This window comes from Macadamia integrifolia, unplaced genomic scaffold (assembly GCF_013358625.1).
Source record: "Macadamia integrifolia cultivar HAES 741 unplaced genomic scaffold, SCU_Mint_v3 scaffold23, whole genome shotgun sequence".
NCBI lineage: Eukaryota > Viridiplantae > Streptophyta > Magnoliopsida > Proteales > Proteaceae > Macadamia > Macadamia integrifolia.
In genome coordinates, this window is record NW_024868623.1 from 80,450 (window position 1) to 105,729 (window position 25,280).

Below are 25,280 nucleotides of genomic sequence, written 5' to 3' on the forward strand. Positions count from 1 at the left end.
GGGTATTTCGTTAAAGTGACCACATTGAGTTATTTTTTAAAATTGTTGGAATCCAAGAATTATCGTGTTTACAAACAAATCGTTTAACTTGTTTTTCATAAATAAAATCTGGGTTGTTGTGAACTGGTCAAATGGTTCAAGTGGAAGATTGTAAGATTATTTCCTTACATGTCCCAATTGACCATTGATTGGATTCCATTATGGAAACCCAATATTTGATTTGATTGCCAATTAGCTTAGATTCTATTAAGGATATTCACCATATTAGTTTGGTTACGTACTAATCTCACCCATTAGAGAAGTGCATTGAGAAAATACTAAAGGAATAAACCTACCTCCATTGAAGAATAAAGAAAATTGATCATTCATGCAATGACGGCATCAATGGCTGCATGAAACTCTGCTGGGAACAACATGTTATCGATGGTGAATGGTATGTCGTTTCCCATTTATTGTATTGAAACGATTCATGGTGTATTGGTAAGATCTTTATTATGATTTACGAATTATTATGTTACAAATTGCATCAGCTGAATCATAAGGAACACAACCAATTTGCATAACACAACCAATTTGCATTATTCATCCATTACTTTAAAATCCATTCAGATTATAGGGGAAAAAAAAAGGTTTTGCTCAATGTAACCGTGAATCAAATCCTTTTTATCCGATGAATGGGGTGCATGCTCTAGTGCTATTAGCTATTCAATGCACACTATAGAGGATCAAGGTCCTTGGTTACACTGAACTCTTACCAACAAGTTAGCCTAATGGCTTTGCATAGTCAACTTTGACCTATAGAGAGATTTGGTATTCAAAATTACGAGATTGTCAACAAGTGATGCTAAAGTTATAACGACGTTTGTTTTTCTCTTTTTTCTTTATTATAATCATGATTTTTAAAAAATTGTATCAGATGAAATGTACTTGCAAATCCTTATCAATATTGTTTGTATCCAATACTACACCAAGCTTGGATTGGATTCTTATACGATAACTGACCCTAGTGGTGGATTCCATCTCTATGGATAAATCCCATATGATAACTTGATCCGCTCTCTACCTATACCTAGGGGTTCCTCTACTATGCAATCGATGCGGCGCCTCAAATCCGACATTTTGGAGCACCTTGGGCACTTATTTATGCCCTTGGTTTTGTACTAAGGTGCTCAAAGGCGTCAGATCTTAGCCACCACCTCTATTACACAGTAAAGGAGCCGAATCCCTATCATAGTTAGCATAAAGGGAACGGTAGAAAAAGGGAAATGGACAGTATGAGTTTTAAACATTCTTTTTTTTTTTGAATGATACAATCAAATAAACGATAAAAAAAAGAAGAAGAAGAGAATGGAAAAAATCGAAAACGGACGGTACGGGTTTTAAACGTGTAGATTTCAAATAAACAAGACTAAAAAAATGGTAGTATACTCGTATAAATTAAATAATTATTATATGTGTAATATCCCGCTTCTTAAACCCGGTCTGATTTCGCGGTTGAACCGGTTTAACCATGCAGGAACCGAGCCAGAGGAGGTTAGAGCGGGTTCCTTATGGACTATGATGGCACGGGTGACCTTAAACACCGGCGGCCCGACAAGTCCGAGCCGGTGCCAGAAGAGACGGGAGTACCCAAACCGTGTACGTGCACCTACCATAAGGCTATGTACGGATAGTACAGGTATTATATCCGTATTTTAAGGTTATATACGTATGCTACATTGTATGCTTGGGGTAGGGGTTGAACCGAGGTCCGAGCCCGGTCAAAATCCCAAGTTTTGACTCTCGGATGGGTATGTCAGGTGGGTACACCCACCCACCTGAGTGACCCATCCATCACTATTCACTTAAGTAGGAATAGTATATAAAGCTTTATGACTTCTTTTCTTCCCATTTATTACCCCCGTACGTTTGGTGGGAAAAGTAAAGAGGAGAGAGAAAAAGAAAGGGAAGAAGAAAGGAAGAGGAAGAAAGGGAGGATCTCAGTGGCGCCGAAGCTCGATCTTGCCATTCCGGTGCCGGGAGAGTAATCTTCAACTCAAGATCTACAGTTGGAGGTAAGAAAAGTTGGGTTTTATGAACATTCACCATACCCACGCTTTAAACCCTTGATTCGAGTATGGTTTCTTAAGATCTTGTAGACACCCTTTGAAATGATGAATCTAAGCTTTAATAGATGATTTATGTGTTGATCTTGAAGGATTTGAAGAGATATTGACAAGGTAGAAGGAGCATTGTGAGTTGGAAGTGATTTGGAGGGTTTGAAGTCATTCTTGGACAAAGAAGGTAAGATGGTTCCCCTCATTTGAATCTAACTTAAATCTAAGCTAGAACCATCCTATAGGACTCTAAAGGTGTGGAGAATGGGTTGAGAAAAGCCCTATTTGGGTCCCCAAGGAATGGAGGAAGTTGAGAAGAAACTGGGGTTTTTCCGCCAAAACCGGCGGGTGCAACCGGCGGGTCCCTACCCGCCTGAGTCACCCACCTGAGAGGACCAGAGGGGTTCTGGCCAAACCGGCGGGTAGGACCGGTGGGTCCTACCGGCGGGTCCATACCCGCCGGTCCCAAACCGGCGGGTAGGACCGGTGGGTAGACAACCCCCCTGAGACACCCACCTGAGTGGCCAGAATGTGATTTTTAGGTCCGATCGAGCCCAAATCGGACGTGGGACCTTCTTTCGACGTTCTAAACACGATTTTGACGTCGGATTTCACTAATTTTGATTATAAAATGGTGAAGTGCTAACCCCGCTCAATTTTGTTAGGTTCACCAAAGCCTTCCCGATTCGCTCCGGATCTCACCCGTACCGAGCGGGACTCCTTATACGCTACAGGTAAGTGGAGAGAGAGGACGTTTGGCCTATTTCAAGGCATTTGTTTGGCATTCATATAACTATATCTAATTTAGTCATGTCATCATGAATATGCTATATAGATTAGTCATTTCACACATTGATGTGCATTTATGCTATGTTACTTTTCAAATGCAAATTGAATGGAATGTTATATGTCGAATGTGTACATCATGTTGCATAATGCATTGATAGACTAGATGCCGTGGTCGGCTTGGAAACGAATGCATTGGTGGCCCGTGGTATGGGACACGGAGGCACTATGCAGTCGTACTACATATAGGAGCATGCGGTATTAGGACTCTCACCATCCCGTGCTACGACCCTTCCCAACAGGGGTTCAGGTGTTGGGTTGCCATTTGGGGGGAAGCAGGGGTCGCGGTTGTCGGACACTGTGGCGGTTAGGCATTACGCCCGGCGAGTCGCGTAGGACAGCCGGCAACCCCGGTGGTATTTCAAGAGGGCCAATCGTACTGCTTTTAAATTGCTGGAGTCAGCACTGTCATTTAATTTATTTACATTTCTGTTGAGAGCCGGTGGACGGCATTGTCTTTATTTTTCCGAGTACTCACGGTGGGCCTTCTCCAACAGCCCTATGGGCGTATCGCGGGAGGGAGTTCGCGGCTCGTACCCGGAGTATACGCGCACTGTGGTTGTAGTAGCACTAAAACCAAAGACTTAGAAATGTTGATTAGGTGTATGTGAATTTAAAATGACTTGCATGGCATGTAGTGCATATGATGTGTTGTGATGTGTGGACTGTTGTGTGTGGTCCACCTCTCTACTTACTGAGCTAGTGAGCTCATTCCACGTGTACACCCCTTTTTAGATGATTTTGCAGGTCATGCATCTGAGGAGCTTGGGGTGGGTCCCGCAGTCGAGTTTTCTGAAGAGGACTGGTGGACCCCTGATGAGTTTGAGCACGACGTAGGCTGTGCGTGTGAGAGCTGTGCTGCAGGACAGCAGTTCTGAGGCCGAGCTGAGCTCCAGCCTTGAGATCGAGCCGAGCTGTGTACTCTGATGATTTTGATAAATTCATGTATATATACTTGATATTTGAACTTCATTCTTTTTGTGTATATATCATGCCTTCGGGCCCAAATGTATATAATTATGGTATTATCATTTGGGTATCGAGTATATGGAAATTATTTACAGGTAAAACTTAGTCTTCCGCTGATCTGATGAATTGATGTTAGTGTATGTATGCTGTGGTGGAATACAGTATCTGGTGATCCTGGCAGGTTTGGGTTAACCGGTGTTAACTCGGTCACCGCTCCGGTTCAGGGTGAACGGGGTGTGACAATATGAATATATACATCTAGTGTTCAATACAACTACAATATCTAACATTAATGCTTATACATCCCATGTCTCATTATATGTGTTAAGACATATCATTGAATATCATCCAACATCAATTATAAATTCATACAATACATATGCCTAAAGTCTTATTGAGCAATGTGATTAGGATATGGTGTTGTTCATTGTTGCCATCATAGTTAACACATTCTTGAAATGACATATGTTTAGTTAGAGTTAGGATTCATCACTTTAGAAATATTTGTTAGCAAATACATCAGTTTATGGCTCAATTTTGTGGTGTGTGAATTGAATTTGATTGAAGGTAATATCATGATAAAAATAGTCCATTGCTTTAGTTTCAAGTTGGTGAAAGAATCAGGTCAATCAGAATTCGGAAGAGAAATATATGATCAATTAAATAGACATTATGTTAAAAGATCATGTCTTAAAAAATGCTATGAAAACGAGAATGTATTTTAAACGTGTTTAAAATTGAAATGCTTGAAGTTTGCTATTTTTAATAGTATCTTTCAAAAACATACGGTAAAATATGTTTCAAACGACATAAAATAGAAGCGTGTATAAAAGGGCGTTTTTGCTACTAGTGATCCCTATACCGGTGGAATGGTTCTTATCATGGACAAATGTTTATTTTATTTTTCATCAAAAGGCTCTGGTGGTGGTGATTGGTGAGTGGTGACCGGTGACCTTAGATGGGTGTTGGTTAATGTGAGCCAATCCCCAATGAGGCCTAATGGGGCCACTAGCAGTCCCAACTCCCACGCGGGTTCGAGTTCGACAGAAAGAAATGGAATTATGGGCATTTTCGTCTTTTGACTAAGCCGCAATCGGCTACAAGCATGTGAATGGTCACAAGTTCCAACTTGTAACTTTAAAACTCCTGAAAAAGGGCGAAAACCAAAGCTTCTATCGTGTCAAACTCTCCTGAAATAAAAGGAATTCCATTGGGTTTTGTAAACGGCACAGAAGAAGGTATGATCCCTTTGATTCGTTGGCGGTTTTTTCTGTTGATTTCTCCAATTAATCGCTCTGATCGCCGAAAATTTTGTACATTTACTGCTCAATCTCTTTCCATTATTACTCTGCTTAGCTCAGAACAAAGGATTATTAGTGTTTCTAAAAATCAGAGTTCTTTGAAACTGATTGATCGGATTTGGGAAAGTATTAAGCTTCGAGTTTGAGTAATTGACTGAAAATGACTGAAACTTTTTATAGTCTAGGGCCAATCAAGAGTGAAGTTGCTTATTTCCTTTTATTGGGTTTGGATTTCTGGTTGTTGTGAGGGTTTATTGATGAACTATGAGATACTGCTTAATGATTTTAAGGAGTGATATATTCATTGATGTTGATCTAGCTTCAATTGATACTTTTTATTCTCACGCTTCCTTTTGTGATTTCATCAAGAGATGTTGCTTTTTATATATTATTCCAGTATTTCCCTCTGTTTTCGTTTAGTTCTGTTGTAAGAATTTGATTTCTTTAGTTAAATGTTTTATTGGAAAGTGTCTGGGGCGAATTGATTGCATATATGCGTTGATTGTTTCACTTTTTGAGCCTTTGCGCTTTTCCTTTTCTCTTTTTTTTTTTTTTTGGGGGGGGGGGGGGGAGGGTGGGGGAGGTGTTGTTTTTGGGGATTTTTTTCCCTTTCTCAAAGCGAAGAAGAAATACTGTTTCATTAAAATGTGGGGAAAAATATATGTAGGGTTTTGGATATCCTGGTAAAGGATGGATCATCCAAAATTCGTTGTTAAAGCTTTGTTTAGCACCCTGACTTTATGATCCATGTTGGTGGGTAGACACCAGACCTTTTCTTCTTTTTGTTTTTTGTTTTTGCCTTTTTCTTTTATGGGGGTTGGGGGCAGGGTTGTTGGGTTTGAATAGGCAAACTTAGAATTAATAACAAATGGTAGTTGATGCGAACATGGTTCTTTGAAAAGAAAGAGGAACACTTAGTTATTTACAAAAGTGGACATCATGCCAGCCAAATAGATTTCTTAAACTAGAAAATCCAACAGAGTGGCGTGTAAGGACTATAACGTTATACTGGGGAGAGCCTAACCACTGTACATAGGATGATGGTCTTGGATATGTGCCTCAGTACACAGAAACGTGAGACTAGGGAACCTACTTGCCCTAACTCCTAAGATAAGGTGGTGAAGATTAAAAGGAGATTCCTTGATTCTTTTACCAATAAAATGTTCAAACAAGGAAAGTGGGACTTTGAGGGAGACACCAATTTGATGTGGAATGAAATGACAACCTATATTAAGAATGTTGCTGAAAAAGTTATAGGGGAATAAGGGTCTTTGTTAGGTCCCTAGAGAGACTTGGTGGTGGGATGATGAGGTCCAGGTGGCCATTAAGACCAGGAAAGCCCATTTTAAGCCATGGCAAAGGACGAAAGAGGTAGAAGACAAAAAGAGGTATAATATTGCCAAAAACAATGCTAAGAATATTGTGGGGATAGTAATGGCGAAGAAATATGAAGATCTTTATAATAATCTGAACATAAAGGAAGGGGAAAAATTATCTATAAAATGTATAAAAGGAGAGAAAGGAAGAGCAGAGATTTTGACTATGTGAGATGTATTAGAAGTGATGAAGGTAGAGTACTAGTAAAAGATGAGGATAATAAGATATCATGAAGAGATGTGGGATGTATTTTAAAGGTTTACTAAATGGAGACATTTTGAGTCCGAGTGACCAAAAAGACTACATGACTATTCAAGACACCACACACTACAGATATATACTAAATGTTGAATGTTAGAGTGGCTGAAGTAAAATAGATGAAAGTAGGCAAGATACCAGACTCAGATAAAGGCCTAAGAGAAGTGTGGAAGAGTTTAGGATTATGTGGGGCATCTTGGTTAACTAATCTTTTTAACAAGATTATGAGCACAAGGAGAATGCTAGATGAGTGGAGGAGAAGCATTATAGTTCCGATCTACAAAAATAAGTGTGATATTTGAAACCATGATAAGTATAGGGGCATAAAACTACGAGTCATACTATAAAATTGTGGGAAAAGGTTATTGAAGCCCACCTAAGAAGACTAGAAGAGAAACCACTATCTCGGAGAATCAATTTGGTTTCATGCTTGGTAGATCTATGATAGAAGCTATTTCCTTATTCAGGAGGTTCATGGAAAGATTTAGAGCTTGTAAGAAGGATTTCCATATGTTCTTTATTGACCTAGAAAAAACATATGATAGAGTTCCTAAAAAGCTAATCTAACTTGTACTCGAAAAGATGAGGGTGTTGAGTAAATGTGTGGATTTAATTAGAGAAATGTATGTGGGCGTTGTGGCTAGTGTGAGAACTATAGGAGGTCAAAGCAGTGAGTTCCCAATTATATTGAGCTATATTCAGGATCAGCCTCAAGCCTTTATTTGTTTGCATTCACCATGGATGGTTTAACTAGGAATATCCAAGACGAGGTTCCGTGGCGTATGCTCTTTGCTGATGATATAGTTTTGTTGGATGAGACAAAAGTAGGTATTAATGCAAAGTTGGAATTAGAGATCAACATTGAAATCAAGAGGTTTTGAAGATAAGTAGAACGAAGACGGAGTATATGACCTGTAACTTTAGTCACACTATGATGGATAATGATATTGTGAAAATTGAGGAGAGAGAGAGATACCGCAAAGTGATCATTTTAGATGCCTAGGGTCAACCATAAATAAAGAAGGTGACATAGAGGATGATGTTTTGTGGATAATTAAAGTGAGATGGATGAACTGAGAGGTGTATCTGGAATGTTGTATGACCAACATATTCTTTGCAAGCTTAAAGGAAAATTCTCTAGGATTATCGTAAGTTTAGTTATGATGTATGGGGCGGAATGTTGGGCAATTAAGAAGTATCATTTAGGTAAGTTGTGTGTAGCAAAGATGAGGATGTTGAGATGGATGTGCAGCAAAACTAGGAAGGATAAAGTAAAGAATCATCATATTAGAGCTGATTTGGGAATTGTCCCGATTCATGATAAGCTCCGAGAAAGTCGTTTGAGGTGGTATGGTCATGTTGAACGGAGACCTTTGGATGCACCAAGGAGGAGCAATCTGTATCAGATTGAAGGAACTAAAAGAGCTAGGGGTAGGCCTAAAATGACCTTGGGAGAAATGGTGAGGAAAGACATGCATAGTTTAGGACTTGTCCTAGGTATGATCTTAAATAGAGCTGATTGGAGGCTAGGATCCATGTAGCAGACCCCATTTAGTTGGGATAAGGCTGAGTCGTTGTTGTTGTTGATAGTTGTTGCAAACCCCACAATCAAAGTTTACTTGGTTATATAAACTCTGACCTATGCTCATGGTAAAATGTACATGACTACATACAGTGAAGGATGATAAACTATCCCAATTTCTTTGGAGAGCTTCAAATTGGATAGCTTTGAAGTCCCTTTATATAGAACCATAAAAGCAAGGCAAGCAGATTATCTTTTCCATGTCATTTGCTAAAAAATCTGTTAATTCTTTTTCCCTTGAATGCAAAAAAACATGAATCCATTGGAACCAAATCCCAAAAATAGGAAGCAAAACAGTTTTTCATTTTGATTCTCCACCCCACTCCCCAAATATTAAACATGAAACACGTTGTCATCATCTTCTTCCTAGAAACCACAATCGTCCATAGTCAGTGATATGTCAAGGTACACATCCACACGAGGAAAGCTTTGGTGGAGGGAGCATTTTATCCTTTGTGGAGTGAGGTTAAGGTTGAACAATAAGCCAATAATCAATGAGGTCAGATTTGGCATTGGCAAAAGTGGACCAAAATCTGATCTGTTTCTGTCCTCAAGTAATATTTTTGTCGAGTTTTTTAATTTTTTTTCCCTTTGGATTTTAGTACCTTTTGCCACATCTTGAAGAGGCTTCAAAACTTCCCCACCCATAACTTTTCTATGATATTCCCCTTCTTTCATTTTAAGAAAGATTCTGCCTGGTCAGATGAATACCAAAAAAGTGCAGGTTTAAGAGGGAAACTTGTTTCAATTGAAAAGTTATCTTTTACATGATTGTTCGTCCAATCTCACCTTACAATGGAAATCGACTTGTTTGTGTCTCAGTTTCAGCTGATTTTAGCCCTTATACTTTCTCAAAAAAATTGGTTGGAATGTGGAAATTTTCAGCGGAATCAAAGGGCCAGTATCTAATGGACAAATTTTTTAGAAGGTTCTCTGTGCAATAAAAATACATAGCTTAGGTATTGTTGCCGTTTATAAAACAATGTTTTATCTGCACATAACAATTTGGTTATCAACACTTTTTTATTTCTGATTTCCCATTAATGTCCTTTGGGTCCTAATATCTTGGAGCATTTATTTTTCTGTTTGCTGAAGGCTTGGAGAATAGTTTGACCTGGCTACTAGTTATTGATTGGGTTAATTTGTCAAAAATGATTCTCAGCCTAGGTAATTAATCTCTTTTTTGGTGACTATGTATCTTATATGGTGAATTTAGATTTGTAAGGAAAATGGACATTTGTAATATCACATGGGCTTGCCATACATAGATTATGCCGTTCGTGCTTTTTGGGTGTAAAGATAACCTTCATGGGTGATGGTCTTCCAAAGATTGAGGTTTTTCCAGATTATTTTGAAGCTTCAACATCAACTGGTGACTGCTTTGAGAAAAATAACTCTAATAATTCACATCCAAGAACTGAATATTCCTTGAGGTACTGCATTTTTCCCTCTTTATAAGCACTGCGTCAATTCAATATATCATTTATCAACTTTTTACTGGCTTTGTAACTTCCTTGTTTCATGATAAAGGTCCCGTGGTCATTTTTGGAGTCGAAAATTAATTCGTGCTACAGCTATGTTAAACTTTTTTGGTGGACAAGGTCTTCATTGGGGATCTGGAACCAGTGACAAGGTAAATTACTGAAATAAAAGACTCAAATTCTTTGCAATAAATGATAGTAGTTTATATTTGATGGGTGGGGGGGGGGGGATCCCATTTACCTAAATAATGGTTGCGACTTGCAGGTTGAACTAACTACTGCGGAGGTCAAATCTCTCCAATCAGAGATTGCTGATTTAGAAGAAAGAGAAGCCCATCTGAGAGCTCAGTAAGGCAGATGATATCTGAGTTATTTAACTATAATACAAATTTTGCTTGCATATTCTTTTCTATCATTTTATTTCACTATAGACTCTTTAGGGGGGCATCAGTTACTAAGGTTACATTATAACTTTTCATTTTTTGTAATTTCCGAAACACTTGAGAATTGGAAGGTTATCGGGCTTTCATATATGGTTTATTTACACCAATTTATGATTCTATTACTATTGTAACTGTCTGCAGTCTCTGTTTCACATTGACAGCCATCCTTTTTTATCCTTTCAGGTTGGAACATCTTGACGAAGTTTTGAGGTCTGCTCGACTGTCTGGCTATTTGTTTATTCGAAGTGTAATGCCTATCTGCTCTTTTATCATTTCACTATGTAATGGTGTTCCATTGCCCTCTTTGTAAATAATCCCAACTTATTGAATCCTTCTGTTTCTGGTCAATAGAGATGGACAGCATTACCAGGAGAGCCTCCTATAATTGATTCTGATGTTGATGATTGGCTTCCACGTTTTGTTGTTCTTCATGGGTTATGCATCTTCTTCTATTTACTATCTACAGGTAATGACATTTGGTCATCATGGGCATTGTAGGCATTCCATAGTTCTATTAAATATTTAATTTGAAGCTCGAAGATCAGGTTCATCTACTGTGGTACTTATCATATTGCTCTAAGAAAGGTCCTACTTTCCGTAATGCATTTTATTTTGGAAACCTGTGCCCTTTGAATTTGGGTTACCATCATGAAGCATTATCTCTTTCCATTCCAAAGACTGATACCCCATTACTTGTCTATCTATTTGAACATAATGCTGGGGACAGTTTCCTCCTATTGGTTGAGACTCTAGATATAGGAACGATGCAAAACACATTAATGTTATATGTAATGCTGGGGACAGCTTCCTGTTTGAATACATGGTGATCTTCTCATTGAGCTAATGAAGCCACAAGCACAAAATTGCCTAGCTAAAAGTTGTTCTAATGGTTGGCGCAATGAGGAATCATCCATCCATTGTGTTATTCTTGATGGTCAAAAATACGCACAAAAAGGGTCCTGGAAAGCCCACTTGTTAAAGTGGCATGTGGAGCCATGTTTCACAGTGACTACAAGAATTCCTGCATAAATTCTATTTCTTTCTTTTTTTTACCAGAACATTCTTTTAGGCCCTGGACATGACCTTGAATTCATTAATGTTTAAAAAAAAAAAAAAAAAAAAAAAAAAAAAAAAAAAGGGATCACTGGACCAGTCCACTCTGTAACTGATCGATTTGAGGTTCGGGCCCTTTGTGTGTGTACTGTAATTAGCTGTTGATTTAGATACTCTTACTATTGGTATGTCCATAATGTTATTGTTATAGCCTTTATCGTTCCCCTGTGCAGATTGGATATCTTAAAACCATGTATAACTGTCATGTTGCTTTTATGTAGATCTGAGTCCTCAAGACTCAACCCTACTATCTGATATCGTGGAAGTAGGCCCACTGCCAAGTTTTGTCCAAGAAGATGAGCAGACACGATATTCGTTTTATATCTTAACTTGTCATGGTCTGAAATACGAGTGTGCAAGTCTTTCTGAAATACAGGTAAATCCTGTGATTTTTTTTCGGAGCACGTCTGAAATGTTAATTTGTAGCATTAGTTGTGAATTCACTGATGGAAAAATGGTAAAAAAAAAGGCGTAGAAGGCATAGGTCCATTCTTATGTGAGGCTGTCTTATATCATCACACAGGGATATGCCTGTTAACAAGCTCAGAGGGGCTCCACATTATTTGCATTCAGTGATTGTTGGAGGCATCAATAGATTGGTTTCAGACAACCACTACCTGAATATAACTTTTTCTCTTTAAATCACTAGTGAACTATTTCTGTGAAAATTAATTTCACATCATATACTGCACATGTTAGCTCTGCAGAAAAAGGGGAGGATGATCATCTGGGATTGGTACTCTCCAAATATTAGTTTCTTTATCACCAACTTCACATAGATGGCACATTTCTACAAACAATCCACTAGGCATATTATATTAATTAGTAGTCTGGATTGGATTTGTGAATTTAGCTCTTGGGATGATGCAGGATGTCAGTGGATGGAATTATGACTGTGCCATGTGATTGGCTTCTGATCCACATTATTAACATATGCGTTTCATTTACAGAGCATCCATTTGACCGCAGGTTTCAAATCAAACCTGCCTTAACTCAAATCCTTCTCTGCTTTCATTCCCTGCCCTCTCTTTGTTTTCCCTTATCTCTCTTTTTCGTGTGGGGTGTCTGATGCTTCAGTTATCAGTGGGCATGACTAAATCTGACTGGGTGTGAAGCTAACTGACTAATTTTCTGGGCTTAGCAGCATTTGCTGATGAGTAACATGAGTACATGACTAGTCATATCTCCTGTTATTTCATGCTAATGGACCATTATTATTTTCACATTTATCATGTGGGTTTTCCAGGTCGATTCTTGGTTGAAGGCATTACGCACTGCCTGTGAACTAGGAAATGATGATACAGAAGCTGTCAAAGGCACTAGCAAGTCATAGCAAGTATGCAGATTGAAAGTTGTATATAGACGCAAATATTAATGGATTCCTTGCATTGGTGTGTATGGAACTAAAATGTGGCTTCACAGGAATCATTCATTACAATTCTGTACAGAACTTTTTGAACTTGATGTATATAATTGGGCAAGAAAATTTACAATTAAGTGCATTATTATAACTGGATGCATTTGACTCAATCTCCTCAACCATCCATATCCTGGATTGACCCGTGCTGGGGCACCGGAGCACTTACTCTCTCTGTCCCTCTCGTCGGTGATCAGGAAGAAGTTCGCAGCCCTTGTTCAGGCCTTGTTATGTACTTTGTATCACTTTGTATCTCGTCTTCGCCATCCCCCACAAAGAAAGGGATATTAATTGATGTGGATTTGATTCTTGAGCCTTCCATGTTAGTTAAAAGTTAAAGAAATAAATGTACAACTGATTATAAATAGGGCAAAACTATTTCCTTTGTATCTGTGTCATCTCCTTTTATCATTTCCTTTTTTTCTTATTTTCTTTCATTTTCCCTACTTTGTTTTGCACATTAAGTTGGAATAAGGCTGAGCAGATGCTGCTGCTTCTTCTTCTTGATTATAAATAGGGCAAAACTTATTCGAGTGGCCTGCCTTGATACTCCCAAATATTTGCTATGCAAATCTGAATGTGGCTCAAATTTTCTGGATTGGTACGCCCCAGATGCCTCTCGCATGTAAAATTTCAACCCACATAAAGCTTGTCAAGTGGTATAATAGAGTTAAACAGGCATTGAGATTAGCTGTTATCATTTCCTTGATAACCTTACTTTTTGTTAGGGTTCTTGGATATGGAACAATGTTCTTGTTGAGAGAGGATCTTCTTCAGATCATGTGCAAGCGTTTTGGGTCAGGGTCATGTATCCACATTTGGTCAGATCTGTGGATTCCCTCAAAGCGTCTTAGGATCCTTCAGTCTTGCTCCCTTCAAGCTTTCTTATTCTTTTGTAAGTTTAGTGAATTCTGCCGTCAAGGGAATGAAACCTGAATCTTCTTAATCATCTTTTCCCTTTCAGTTATTGTTTTCCTTATTCTTAAGATTAATCTAGCTTGGACTCATGACCAAGATAGCTGGTTTTGCCCCTTACTAAGATAGGTAATGTTTTAGCCACATTTGAAGCATTTTACTCCCCGCAAACAAATGGAGCTAACACCTCATACCTCAACCTTCTTTGGAAAACACATGTTGGAACCTTAATGAGTGTAAAAATCCTCTGCAGGGAGGCAATAAGCAACAATGAGCATCCAACGGTTGAAGTGCATATGCCGGGGTTTTCCCAGCCTTTGGATCCTCATTGTCACTCACCACAAAGGATTTGAACCAACAAGATTTGTCCTATATTTCATTTCTTCATGTGGAAGTTGTTAGTTGGCCTTCTTCATGTTAAAGTGTCCTTCCTAGGTTACTTTAGTGGATTATACTTGTGCATTTTGTCAAGTAAAACATAGAAGTGTAAGATGAGTAAAATTGACAGCCTAGGGCTAGAGGTACAAAGCCTTTTTTGGTGTGGGAGAGAGAGAGAGAGAGGGGGGGGGGGGGTGGGTGTGCAACATTTTAAGAAATGATATCGGATCAGTCCTAAATTGAACATGTCCAATCTCAATTCCACTTGTTATGCAGCGGGCAGTTCTAGGGTTTTGGGGATTGGATAGTTGGGTTTTAATATGAGGGGTCAATTCTAGGGTTTTTGGCTTGTTTCCAACCAATTTTGATCCAAACCTGATTCTAAATTTAAAATCATTGCATCGGGCCATGGGGGTAGGCGTAGGGGTAGTGGGAGGCGTATCAGGATCCTCCACACGCGGGGTAGGGCTAGGGCTAGGGCTAGGGCTTTACAACTAAAGCAGTCCATTGATCAATCCTTAAGGAAGCTGCTATCATTGGCCAATATCAGCTTAATTCTTCCAGAAGTTGTTAGCTCAGAAATAATATTTCCGTACACGCCATCCTCTTGCCTTTTTCCTCATATTCCTTTTTCTATTTTTGAAAAGATTCAACCATGTTAGCATTTTTCCTTGTCAAGCAAGGGATGTCTTCTCCCCAATTTAGTAATAGCTATACTCAAATCTTGACAATATCATTAAAAAAAAAAAAAAAAAAAAAAAAAAAAAAAAAACCCTCTTAGAGAAAAGCAAGCAGATAGAAAGGGTGCATAAGGATGGTGTTTAACAACAATGACAGTCCATACAATCAATCCTTCAAGGAAGCTGCTGTCATAGAGATTCTTCGCTCTGAAATAATATTTTGCATGCCATGTTTTACTTGCTTTTAGAGGAAAAAGAGATTTCATAGGTTATAACACTTGTTTGGGATTCATGGAATAGAAAAAACGTATTTTGAATAAGATTAATGAGGTCATAGTAATAGGTAACGAGATTTTGGGTGGAGGAAAAATTCCTCTTTTCTTCCCTCTTTTCCTTCTTTCCTTTTATCCTTTTTTCCTTCTTTCCTTATCAAGCAAGGGATTTGTTTTCAAAGTTTTATTTTTTGTTGAATGTTTCCCGATTTAGTAAGGCACAACAGTGTAGTAGGGAGCAAAATCAATGAACCCAACATTCCGAAAAACTAATGGAAGAGGGTTTATCCATGACGCCAATGTGGAGGAATCTCTCACAATAATCCAGTGATGGCATGGATAAGGATATCATCATATAGGGCTCACATAGTCAATATGAAATGAAGGACACAATTAAAAAAAAAAAAATCCCATGAGAATGGGCAATGGTAAATTAATGTCGTGGGAAACTTTTTCCCAAACTGATGCAACCAATTGATCCATCTCAATACTTTCTTTTATTTTCTTTTTCCACTTCACCAGGCAAAGCATCCAAACTCAAGATGAACACTATGTTTGGCAGAGGATTGTGCACAACAAAATTTTACCGCTATCAAGTTTCCACGAGGGAGACTTGGCCAGTTAGGTGGGACTTAAATTTTGCCTTTTAAATTTCAATTCAAATGGAATTTTCTATGCCTTGTAATGCAGAATAAAAATTTTGTTGACAATAGCATAGATCAATCTTATATCGATGAAAATACAAATAAAAATATATTATAGACATGGATCAAACGGCAGATTTGAGTCATGAAATTTAACATATGACCGGTCCACATATCCCTTTTTATATCTTCGAATTGACCCCATCAGGCTTCTCATATTTAGAATAAAATATAATACAAGGTTGAATGACATAGAGAGAAAGAGAGTAACAACCTGCACTGTCAGTTCAAAGACCTTTTCCTTTGTTGTTGGATTCAAGCATAACGAAAAGATTCTCTCAACCATCGGTGTAGGATACACTAGTACCTCTTTATATATATATATCTCTCCCTTATTTATATAAAATGACCTTACTATCCTTCAATCTAAGGTGCCAATTTGCCACACCCCTTGGTGCACTTCTCTTTACAGAACCCTCTCTTCCACTGAGCTGTTGAAGGATTGATGGGTTCTCTATACTCTATATCATTTATTAATTTAGGCTGCGTTTGGTAACTTTTCTAGACAGAAACGAAGTTACGTGTCGAAAACGAAATTTTCAGTTTCTGTGTCAAATTTCCTTTTTTTGAACGAAAGTGGAATGATGGAACTACCTTTTATCGTTTCGTCAATTCTCGTTTCTAGCGTTTTTTCTTTTTTTTTACATTTTTTGTTTTAAAAAAACGAAACACATCATAAATGCACCAAACACTTTATTCTGTTTTTTCATTCCTATAGAACAAAAAAACTCCAGAAATATTTTTCTGAAGCGTTATCAAATGCAGTCTTAGGATCTTATTGACTGTATCAGCTGATATATAACGGAATCGATAAATATCAATACTGATACGATACTGATACAGACCAGTGATGTGAGAATAGTCAGAGGATAAAATGGTCCAACCCGATACGGCCAATCACTGAACAGAACCGTAATCCACTAACCCTAACCCAATGACCCAATCAGAGCTAAGAAGCAATCCTACATAGATACCACAGTGACCACAGGAACGGGACCTTAGGTCCTTACATATCCAGTTCCATAGCAGACAAGCTTGGCCTTTAACCAAAACACTTCTATTTCTCAAGAACCAGAGCTTCGGGAAGTGCTGTCTCTGGTTTAGCGTAGGCTTCAGCAATCGAAGATGAGCTTCCAGATCTATAAATCTGCTCTATCTAGGACTCTGAGGGCACTCAGTTCTGCTTCGAAGAGCTCTACTGTTTTTGCCGGTGAGTTTTTTTAATTTTTTTCCCGGTCAAATTTGGCTGGAATTCCATTAACGCACTTCGTTTTCTTTACTTAGATTCATATCCAACTGGTTTTGATTTTATCTTCTCTGTGAAATTCTGGTTTTTAAAATCTAAGCATTAATTTTCGTAAAGCATGATGTTCGACACTGAAAATTCCGTCTTGACTCTTGAGTGCTCAGTTTTCATATGATTTTCTTCTACATTTGGAAATCGATGTGCGTTTTTCAGCTTTCATCTCTTGGTATTTACTTATATGCGTTTTCTCTTCCTGAATCAGTCTTTCTTATATTTTTTTTATCTGTCCAGTTAGCTATTATCAATTGTTTCGTCGCTGAGATTTGTTGATTATGAGCATTCTAAAGGATTCTTATCGTTAACTGTTCCAATGCCCTCTTCCCTCAACTTCCAGTTTAAGTTATTTGATTCAGAATTGAGGATAAAAATTCCTAAGGGGTCTGTCAAACTTGAGTAAGAATGGGATTCCAGAGTGAAGGGGAAGAGAGAGATATGAGGAGAAATTTTGAGTAATTACGTTGAACATTGATAATGATTTCCCTGTGCTCTTTTCCTCTTGAAACCCCACCTGTAGCTGACATCTCTGCTATGCCTTTGGCATCCATTGGATCCATTTGAGTGAGAATTTGGACAATATCCAGATTCCTAGCTTTTCATATTTTATGGTGATCTTTGTCATTCCACGATAATTGATGTGTACTGTAATCAATTTCCATAGCCCAAAATGTGAGAAGGAAATACGCTGGAGAAAGGCTAGAACCTGGGATTTGGTTGGTGTATTGGTCATTATCCTACTAAGCCAAGGAAATTGAACAAGATACATCCAAATTTATTGAACAATATCCAACTGGTCTGTGGAAACTGCACGCGATACATCCAGATTTAAAAGGTTAAATTGTAAATTTGCTGGTCCACGGTCAGCTAATGATCATCTGTTGCTTGTCCCCTATGCCTGATCATCCAATTCGCTTGAATAGACATAGACTGGGAGTTATACTGCACAGTGGTACTCCAGTTCAGGATCTTCCATTGTAGATAATCCTCAGAAAATATCTCCTGCGATACCCAAGTTTCCCACTCTGATTTGTGTCAGATCAATTGTGTCTTGTCTGGAGTGGGATGCATGTCAAAAGGTCCTGAATGTTCTTTTGCCCCCTCAAGAAAATATTTATCTGATGTAGCAAAAAGGAAGGGTTGGGGGGGGGGGGGGGGGGGGGAGAGAAAAAGGAGAGGAGAAAAATTGCAGCTCAAGGTGCTGAAATTGATGGCTTTGACTTGTTGGATATAAATGTACCCAGTGCACGAGGCTCCCTTCATTGTGGGGTCTGGGGATGGTCATAATGTATGCAGCGTTACCCCCACTTCACATAGAGGCTGTTTCCCAACTAGAATTTTCCTTTTGGAGTATATGATAGATAGCAAGTAATTTATTTATTTATTCAATTAATTTATTTTTTTGTGTACGAGTTCCGTGAATGCATGGAAGTGTTTAAATGCTCCTTTTATTTTAGGTTATTTTATTTCTATAAAAAATAATTAAGTGAGTCTTCTCCTTTCTAGAGGGGCGAGCTGTAGCAGCAGCAGCAGCAACTTCATTCAGAGTAAAGTTGCCTTCTTCTGCTTCATTTTACGGGAGAGTGAATTCCCATAATGCATCTAGAGGATGGGTTTCAGCAGCCCTAGCCCTTCCTGCAGCAGGTTTGGTTAACCTTTTTTTTTTCCTGGCATTTTCAGCTTGTGTTTCTTACAACATGCATGAGCAACTGAGTAGACTAATAAAATGTTGTTCAGCATTGTGCTGTTTCTTTTGTTTTTTTGACTTTTTGTAGGATGTCCTTGTACTTATTAAGTTGTTATGGAAATTGGAAAGGAATGTATCTTGATGTAATAATATCATTTTAGTTTTGTCTCAGTTTTCACTTTCCTATGGATTATTTGTACTGTGCATTCTTCTTTTCCCCTATGGATTATTTCTACTGTGCATTCTTCTTTTTATTATCGGCTTACATTCTCTACTTTGGAGTTCAGGAGTCAGTTCTCTTCATTTCTCTTCGATCTTCGATGTCCTTTTCAGAACAACAAAGGAAATGATAGCTTTAAGTAAAAGGTCTAAGTGGGCAAACCATGATGGTAGTGACTTGATGAAGTTGCATAGAAAGGAAGAGGACCTTAGCCCCTGCTAAAGTTATAGCATTGGGGTATCCTCAACCCCTTCTACAACAATATATGATGCTTAAGCACTATAACGGGTTAGAAAGGAAGGCATGGGCTGCATTCTAGAATTGAAAGCTAACCTAGACTCTCCCAATATATATTTTCATCTTGGTAGCTGCCATCCATCATGCTGCCTGCATTGATCAAAACCTTCAAACTGATCCTTTCATGGCATTGCATTTGTAGATCTTTGTCCCTCTCTCTCAGGGCTTTAAAGCTCGGAGTCAGCATCCAAACCGGTCAGTGCCGATTCTGATGTGAATCGGCTGATTCCTGATCTGATTACAAATTTGGAACCTTGCTCTCTCTCTCTCTCATGTTTCTCAAGATAGACCATAAAACAAGAAGTCAAAGAAAAAGATGGAAAGTGGTACCCCTTTGGGTATTTAAGAGTCTAGGAGTCATCTTGTTAGAAAGATCAAACTGCAAACTGCAAAATGCTTGGGCTTGTATTATAAAAAATATAATATATCATTATGCATTTTATAACCTTTGATGACATTGTAGAAGAGGAAATATGATTGCTTTCTCAAAGAAAACTGTACATGGCACACCTTTGAATACATTTGGAGATTGCATACCTTTAAATACATTTTAGCACTTTCTTATGTATCTGCTAACACACCTGCTCATAGTTGTCAAGGTGTCGCCAAGGCGATGACTTGGCGTCCATGCGGTTTTCCTGGGGCCCAGGCGATAGTTGCCTTATTGCACTGTATGTCGCCTTGTGTTTTGGCACTTATTGATGCCAAATATCTTTTAAGTTTAAAAACATTTACTTGAGATAATATTCATAATTAAGCAAATACCTCCTATTTGGATCCAATAAAAATAGTTTAAAAATCAAATTCTAAAAAGGATAAAAATTCAACCCCCAGTCCAAGAAAAAAAAATTAGATTTTGGTTATATGGGCGATTTTCAACTTTTAAATGCTGGGTTTTTTTTTTTTTTTTTTTCAGTTATGAAAATTTTATAAAATATTGTTAAAACCCGAAATTTCGATAAAATATCTTTTGTTTTGATATCCATAAAATTATTTTCATTCAGGATATTTTAACGGCATTCGCATACTTTAAAATAAGTTTGACCAAAACATAACTTTGTCATTACAACTCATATTTAAGTAATCTTAGACTTGTTGGAGAGATGGTTTTATGTTATACCTAATACAAAAAGTCTCATGTAAAAACAAAATCATTTGACTAGTCAACCTTATTATAGAACAAGATCATTTATCTAAATGTTGATTTTTTATGACTTAATGTGACTTAATGTTAATTTTTTATGATTTTATGTGACTTTATGTTGATTTTTAATGACTTGATGTGGCTTAATGTCGATTTTTTATGATACAAGGTATATGTAACATACTAAATAATGTTAGAAAAGAGGAAAATAAAAAATAACACTTGGTCACCTTGTTCGCCTTAAGGCAGACACCTTATCGCCTAAGCGCCTAGACATTCGTCCAATGCCTTGGTTCGCCTTGGCGCTGTTTGAGATTTTTAAAATGTAACGCAAGCGTACGGATCAGTGTAGCTATGGGTCGAACACAGGGAGAGCAACCACTTTATTTTTTTTTGCTTCTTTTAATAATGCGAAAGTGAACCGATTAATGGTTGTGATCTAATTCTAATTACCATCCTAAACATATGTATTTAAAATAATGTCCTAACCATTCGTCATCTAAGAATTTAAATATGCAAGCCACGCAATTAAAATTAAATAAATAAATAGCTGAAAATAAACACCCCACGCAATTAAAAAGCAATGAAGGAAAAAAAATGCTGAAATAAAAATAAAGTAAAAGAAAGGGGATAAAGCTAGAGAGAGACTCACAAGTAGGTTTCTCTACTTAGTTCGAGGGATGCATCATATATGAGCTTCCCTACTTGACCAGAGAGTCACTCTTACAAGGGTTACTCTACTTGGCTTTAGGGAAAGGGAGACAATTAAAATAAAAACAATAAAATGATGGTTCTATGGCTAGGAGGGGCAATGCCAACACATACACTAGCCATGAACCTTGAGAGAAAGAGAAAGGAATAATATAACAACTGAAATTAAAATCCTAAAATAAGAAATAAAGGGTAGTTAGAAGAGGGAATGAGAGGGGAAGAAAAGATTACTGAAGGAGCCTACTTACTTAAATCAATGCTTGAACTTGAAAGCTTGGGTGATTTGAGATACTACCAGTACTAAAAACCAGATCTGGAATAAACCAAATCTGAAATTTCTAGTACTAGAGAAAACAAATCTTGAAGAAAAAAAAGATGCTCCACGGATCATGATCTTATCACCTAGATCTAAGCCTAGAACTATAACTTTAAAAATTATAATTCAATTGCATAAATCATAAATATAAAAGGCTAAATAAGAATAAAAGAGTGTTTGCATTAATTAACATAAAAAGCTATTACAAAAGTGATTAAAGCAAAAATAAAGAAGAACTAAAACTAAAGAGAGTAAGAGAGGGAGAGAGAGAAGAGAACTAAGCATAAACTAGAAAATAAACTAAGGGGAATAATAAAACATAGGAGGGGGGAGGAAGGGGCTTTTATAGGGCTTTGGTCTTGCCTCCTTCCTTCTACAAGTCTTCTTTAAGAAAAGAAAGAAAATAAAATTAAATTAAATCTTGGTAAAAATCCTCATTCTCTGAGATATTGTATGAGGATAGAGAGAATCTATTTTCAAAATTAACAAATTCTATTCCTTCCCTGCAATATTAACCAATATACTGCAATCTTGATTAAATCAGAAAGGAATCTTTGCATAGCATGTTCAAGATCTTGTGAGGTGGTATTGAGAGAGAATAATCTTCAGGATTTTGTAGGAGAGAGGATGTGGTACCAATGAGTGTGTCCCACCTTTGGACAAGTTAGTTCAAGCTTGGACCGGTTCTTGATTCACTTTAAACACTTTCTCTCATAAACTTGAAAACTAAAAAAAAAACAAGAAAAATAAAAGTAGTACTATCCAAAGTAGGGAAAAATGTACACTTATATCCCTAAGATTTCACACATTATTGTGCTCATCAAGGAGCACTGGTATTGTTTGTCAAGAAGAAAGACAGAAGTATGAGATTGTGCATTGATTACTGGGAGCTTAATAAGCTAACCATCAAGAATCGGTATCCTTTGTCAGGGATAGATGATTTATTTGATCAGTTGCAGGGTGCCAAGGTGTTCTCCAAGATTTACCTTAGACCGGGCTACCACCAGCTCAGGATCAAGGATAGTGATGTCAATAAGATAGCCTTTAGATCAAGGTATGAACATTATGAATTCTTGGTGATGTCATTCGGGTTGACTAATGCACCGGCTGCATTTATAGATTTGATGAACCAGGTATTTCAAGATGTCTTAGACAAGTTTGTAATAGTATTCATTGATGACATTTTGGTCTACTCCAAGAGTGCAAGGGAACATGCTGTTCATATAAGGTTAGTACTACAACGGCTGAGAGAGAAGCAACTCTATGCCAAATTCAGCAAGTGCGAGTTTTGGCTGTCACAAGTGGTATAGAGGTTGACCTAGGTAAGGTGAAGGTAGTATTAGAATGGGAGACTCCCAAGAGTGTAGCAGACATATGTAGTTTTCTAGGATTGGCTTGATACTACAGGAGGTTTATTGAGAACTTTTCTCGCATTGCTACTCCAATGACCCAACTCACACTGAAGGGCATAAAATTTGAGTGGTCTGATGCTTGTGAGAAAAGCTTCAAGGAGCTAAGGCAAAAGTTGGTATCAGCTCCAGTTTTGACTATCCCAACTGGTACAGGTGGTATGGCTATTTATAGTGATGCCTCCAAGCTGGGATTGGGTTGTGTATTGATGCAGGATGGGAAAGTAATTGCTTATACATCCCGTCAATTGAAGGATTATGAGAAGAACTACACCACCCATGATTTGGAGTTGGCAGCTATAATTTTTGCACTAAAAATCTGGAGACACTACCTGTATGGTGAGAAGAGTGAGATCTTCAGTGACCATAAGAGCCTCAAGTACTTCTTCACCCAAAAGGAGCTCAACATGAGACAGAGGCATTGGTTGGAGCTGATGAAGGATTAGGATTATACTATTCACTATCACCCAAGAAAAGCCAATGTGGTAGTTGATGCACTTAGTCGAAAGTCTCAATCACTGACTCTGGCATCCCTGACCACCAATAAGTATCTCCTAAAGGAGGCCAGGAAACTAGATTTGGAATTATTAGTGGAGGGTGTCACCTTGTCACTATCGGCATTGGTGGTGCAACCTAGTCTAGTGGATAGGAATATTGCAGCTCAGGTCACTGATGTTGAGTTGCAAAAGCTGATAGTAGAATGCCAGGAAGGAACCCAAAAGTACCTAGATTTCTCAGTGATTGAAAGCGGGATCCTCAATTTTAAAGGGAGGTTATGTGTGCCCAGTGATGGTGAATTGAGAGACACACTTTTGAGAGAGGCACATAGCTCTCCATACTCCATTCACCCAGGCAGCACTAAAATGTATAAGGACCTCAAAGGCTCCTACTAGTGGAAAGGAATAAAGAATGATGTGGCCACGCATTTGTCTAGATGCCTCACATGCCAGCAAGTTAAGGCTGAGAGACAGAGGCCCCATGGGTTATTATAATCACTACCTATTCTGGAGTGAAAATGGGAGAATATTACCATGGACTTCGTCAGAGGCCTACCCCGTACACAGAAGGGTATGAATGCCATTTGGGTAGTTATGGACCGCTTGACTAAGGCAGCTCACTTTATCCCAATCAAGATCACATTTTCTATAGACAAGTTGGCCAAGTTGTATGTCGATAATATCATCAGATTGCATGGTGTACCAGTTAGTATCATCTCTGATCAAGATCCCAGGTTCACTTCCAAGTTCTGGAATGTGTGCAGAAAGCATGGGTACACAGTTGGCTTTCAGCACTGCCTTTCACCCTCAGACCGATGGTTAAATGGAGAGGACTATTCATACATTGGAGGACCTACTCCAAGCATGTGCCTTGGATATGAGTTATAGTTGGGATGAGCACATTTCCCTTATTGAGTTCTCCTACAATAATAGTTATCAGGCCACCATCGGTATGTCCCCATTCGAGGCACAGTATGGCAGGAAGTGCCAAACTCCACTCTATTGGGATGAGGTTGGTGAGCGGCATATTTTGGGTCCAGATTTGATACAGGCTACCAGTGAGACGGTGAATGCGATTAGAGAAAGGATCAAGGCAGCTCAGTCCCAGCAGAAAAGCTACCAGATGTTAGGAGGAAACATCTGGAGTTTGGTGTTGGAGACAAGGTCTTCTTGCAGATCTCCCCAGTTAAAGGGGTCATGCGGTTTGGCAAGAAGGGAAAGCTTAGTCCAAGGTTTATGAGACCGTATGATGTACTAGAGAGGATCAGATTGGTAGCTTTGCCACCAGAGTTGGAAGATACACATGATATCTTCCATGTATCTATGTTTAGGAAGTACAATTCTGACCCGACTCACGTCTTGACTTACATACCCCGTGAGCTAGATGAGGACTTTACCTATGTGGAGTATCTGGAGAAGATTGTTGATCGAAAGGACCATATTCTTCGCATTCATACATTTTCCGTCGTCAAGGTGAATAGATGAACCACCCCGAATAGGAAGCATCCTGGGAGCGAGAAGATGATATGATGAAGCAATATCCTAGATTATTTGATTTTCCAAGTATGTTCAATTCACCCGTGCCCTAATCCGGTCAAATTTGAACTGTTGTGACAGGCCTCAGATCGGAGATCAGAAGTACGATTGGGTTTTGGCTCCCGATTACACATTACAAAAGGGGTAGAGATGACCCCACATGTTCGTGCATTTCATGCCTATCTAACTGGAGGGGATTCATACCTTTTGATCTCGGATGGTAAGTGACCCGACTTCCCACACTTGAATTCCAGCATGCATCATAATTACCGAGAAGCCTTGGGCATAACCGAGGGCAACCACCCATGCGATACCAACCATAGGACAATAA

The 25,280-nt window shown here is 38.4% G+C and overlaps 1 protein-coding gene and 1 long non-coding RNA gene across 8 annotated transcripts; both read left to right on the top strand.

Moving 5' to 3' along the window:
• Nucleotides 1-5,039: 5,039 nt before the first annotated feature.
• On the top strand, nucleotides 5,040-13,274 carry LOC122066241. 7 transcript variants are annotated; one of them, XM_042630073.1, is made up of 9 exons: nucleotides 5,040-5,149; nucleotides 9,525-9,596; nucleotides 9,775-9,862; nucleotides 9,960-10,062; nucleotides 10,176-10,258; nucleotides 10,537-10,600; nucleotides 10,705-10,819; nucleotides 11,688-11,842; nucleotides 12,713-13,274. In XM_042630073.1, the coding sequence occupies exons 2-9, from the start codon at nucleotides 9,581-9,583 to the stop codon at nucleotides 12,797-12,799; spliced, it is 711 nt and encodes a 236-aa protein (XP_042486007.1). In that variant the 5' UTR covers nucleotides 5,040-5,149; nucleotides 9,525-9,580; the 3' UTR covers nucleotides 12,800-13,274. The 7 variants fall into 7 exon arrangements, with proteins under 7 accessions (XP_042486007.1, XP_042486002.1, XP_042486004.1 ...); XM_042630070.1 differs by having other exon boundaries at nucleotides 5,081-5,149; nucleotides 9,698-9,862; XM_042630068.1 differs by lacking the exon at nucleotides 9,525-9,596 and having other exon boundaries at nucleotides 5,043-5,149; nucleotides 9,646-9,862.
• A 3,490-nt stretch (nucleotides 13,275-16,764) lies between these two features.
• Nucleotides 16,765-18,969, top strand: LOC122066240. The gene is made up of 2 exons (XR_006136300.1): nucleotides 16,765-17,042; nucleotides 18,639-18,969. It is a non-coding gene; the product is annotated as an uncharacterized LOC122066240 (long non-coding RNA).
• Nucleotides 18,970-25,280: the final 6,311 nt, after the last annotated feature.

Bases quoted from the DNA above. Each gene is read 5' to 3' on its own strand.
- LOC122066241 (XM_042630068.1), top strand. From the start codon at position 9,738: ATGGGTGATGGTCTTCCAAAGATTGAGGTTTTTCCAGATTATTTTGAA. The intron at 10,063-10,175 runs GTAAATTACTGA...TGCGACTTGCAG, and splicing joins GATCTGGAACCAGTGACAAG to GTTGAACTAACTACTGCGGA. The intron at 10,820-11,687 runs GTAATGACATTT...GCTTTTATGTAG, and splicing joins CTTCTATTTACTATCTACAG to ATCTGAGTCCTCAAGACTCA.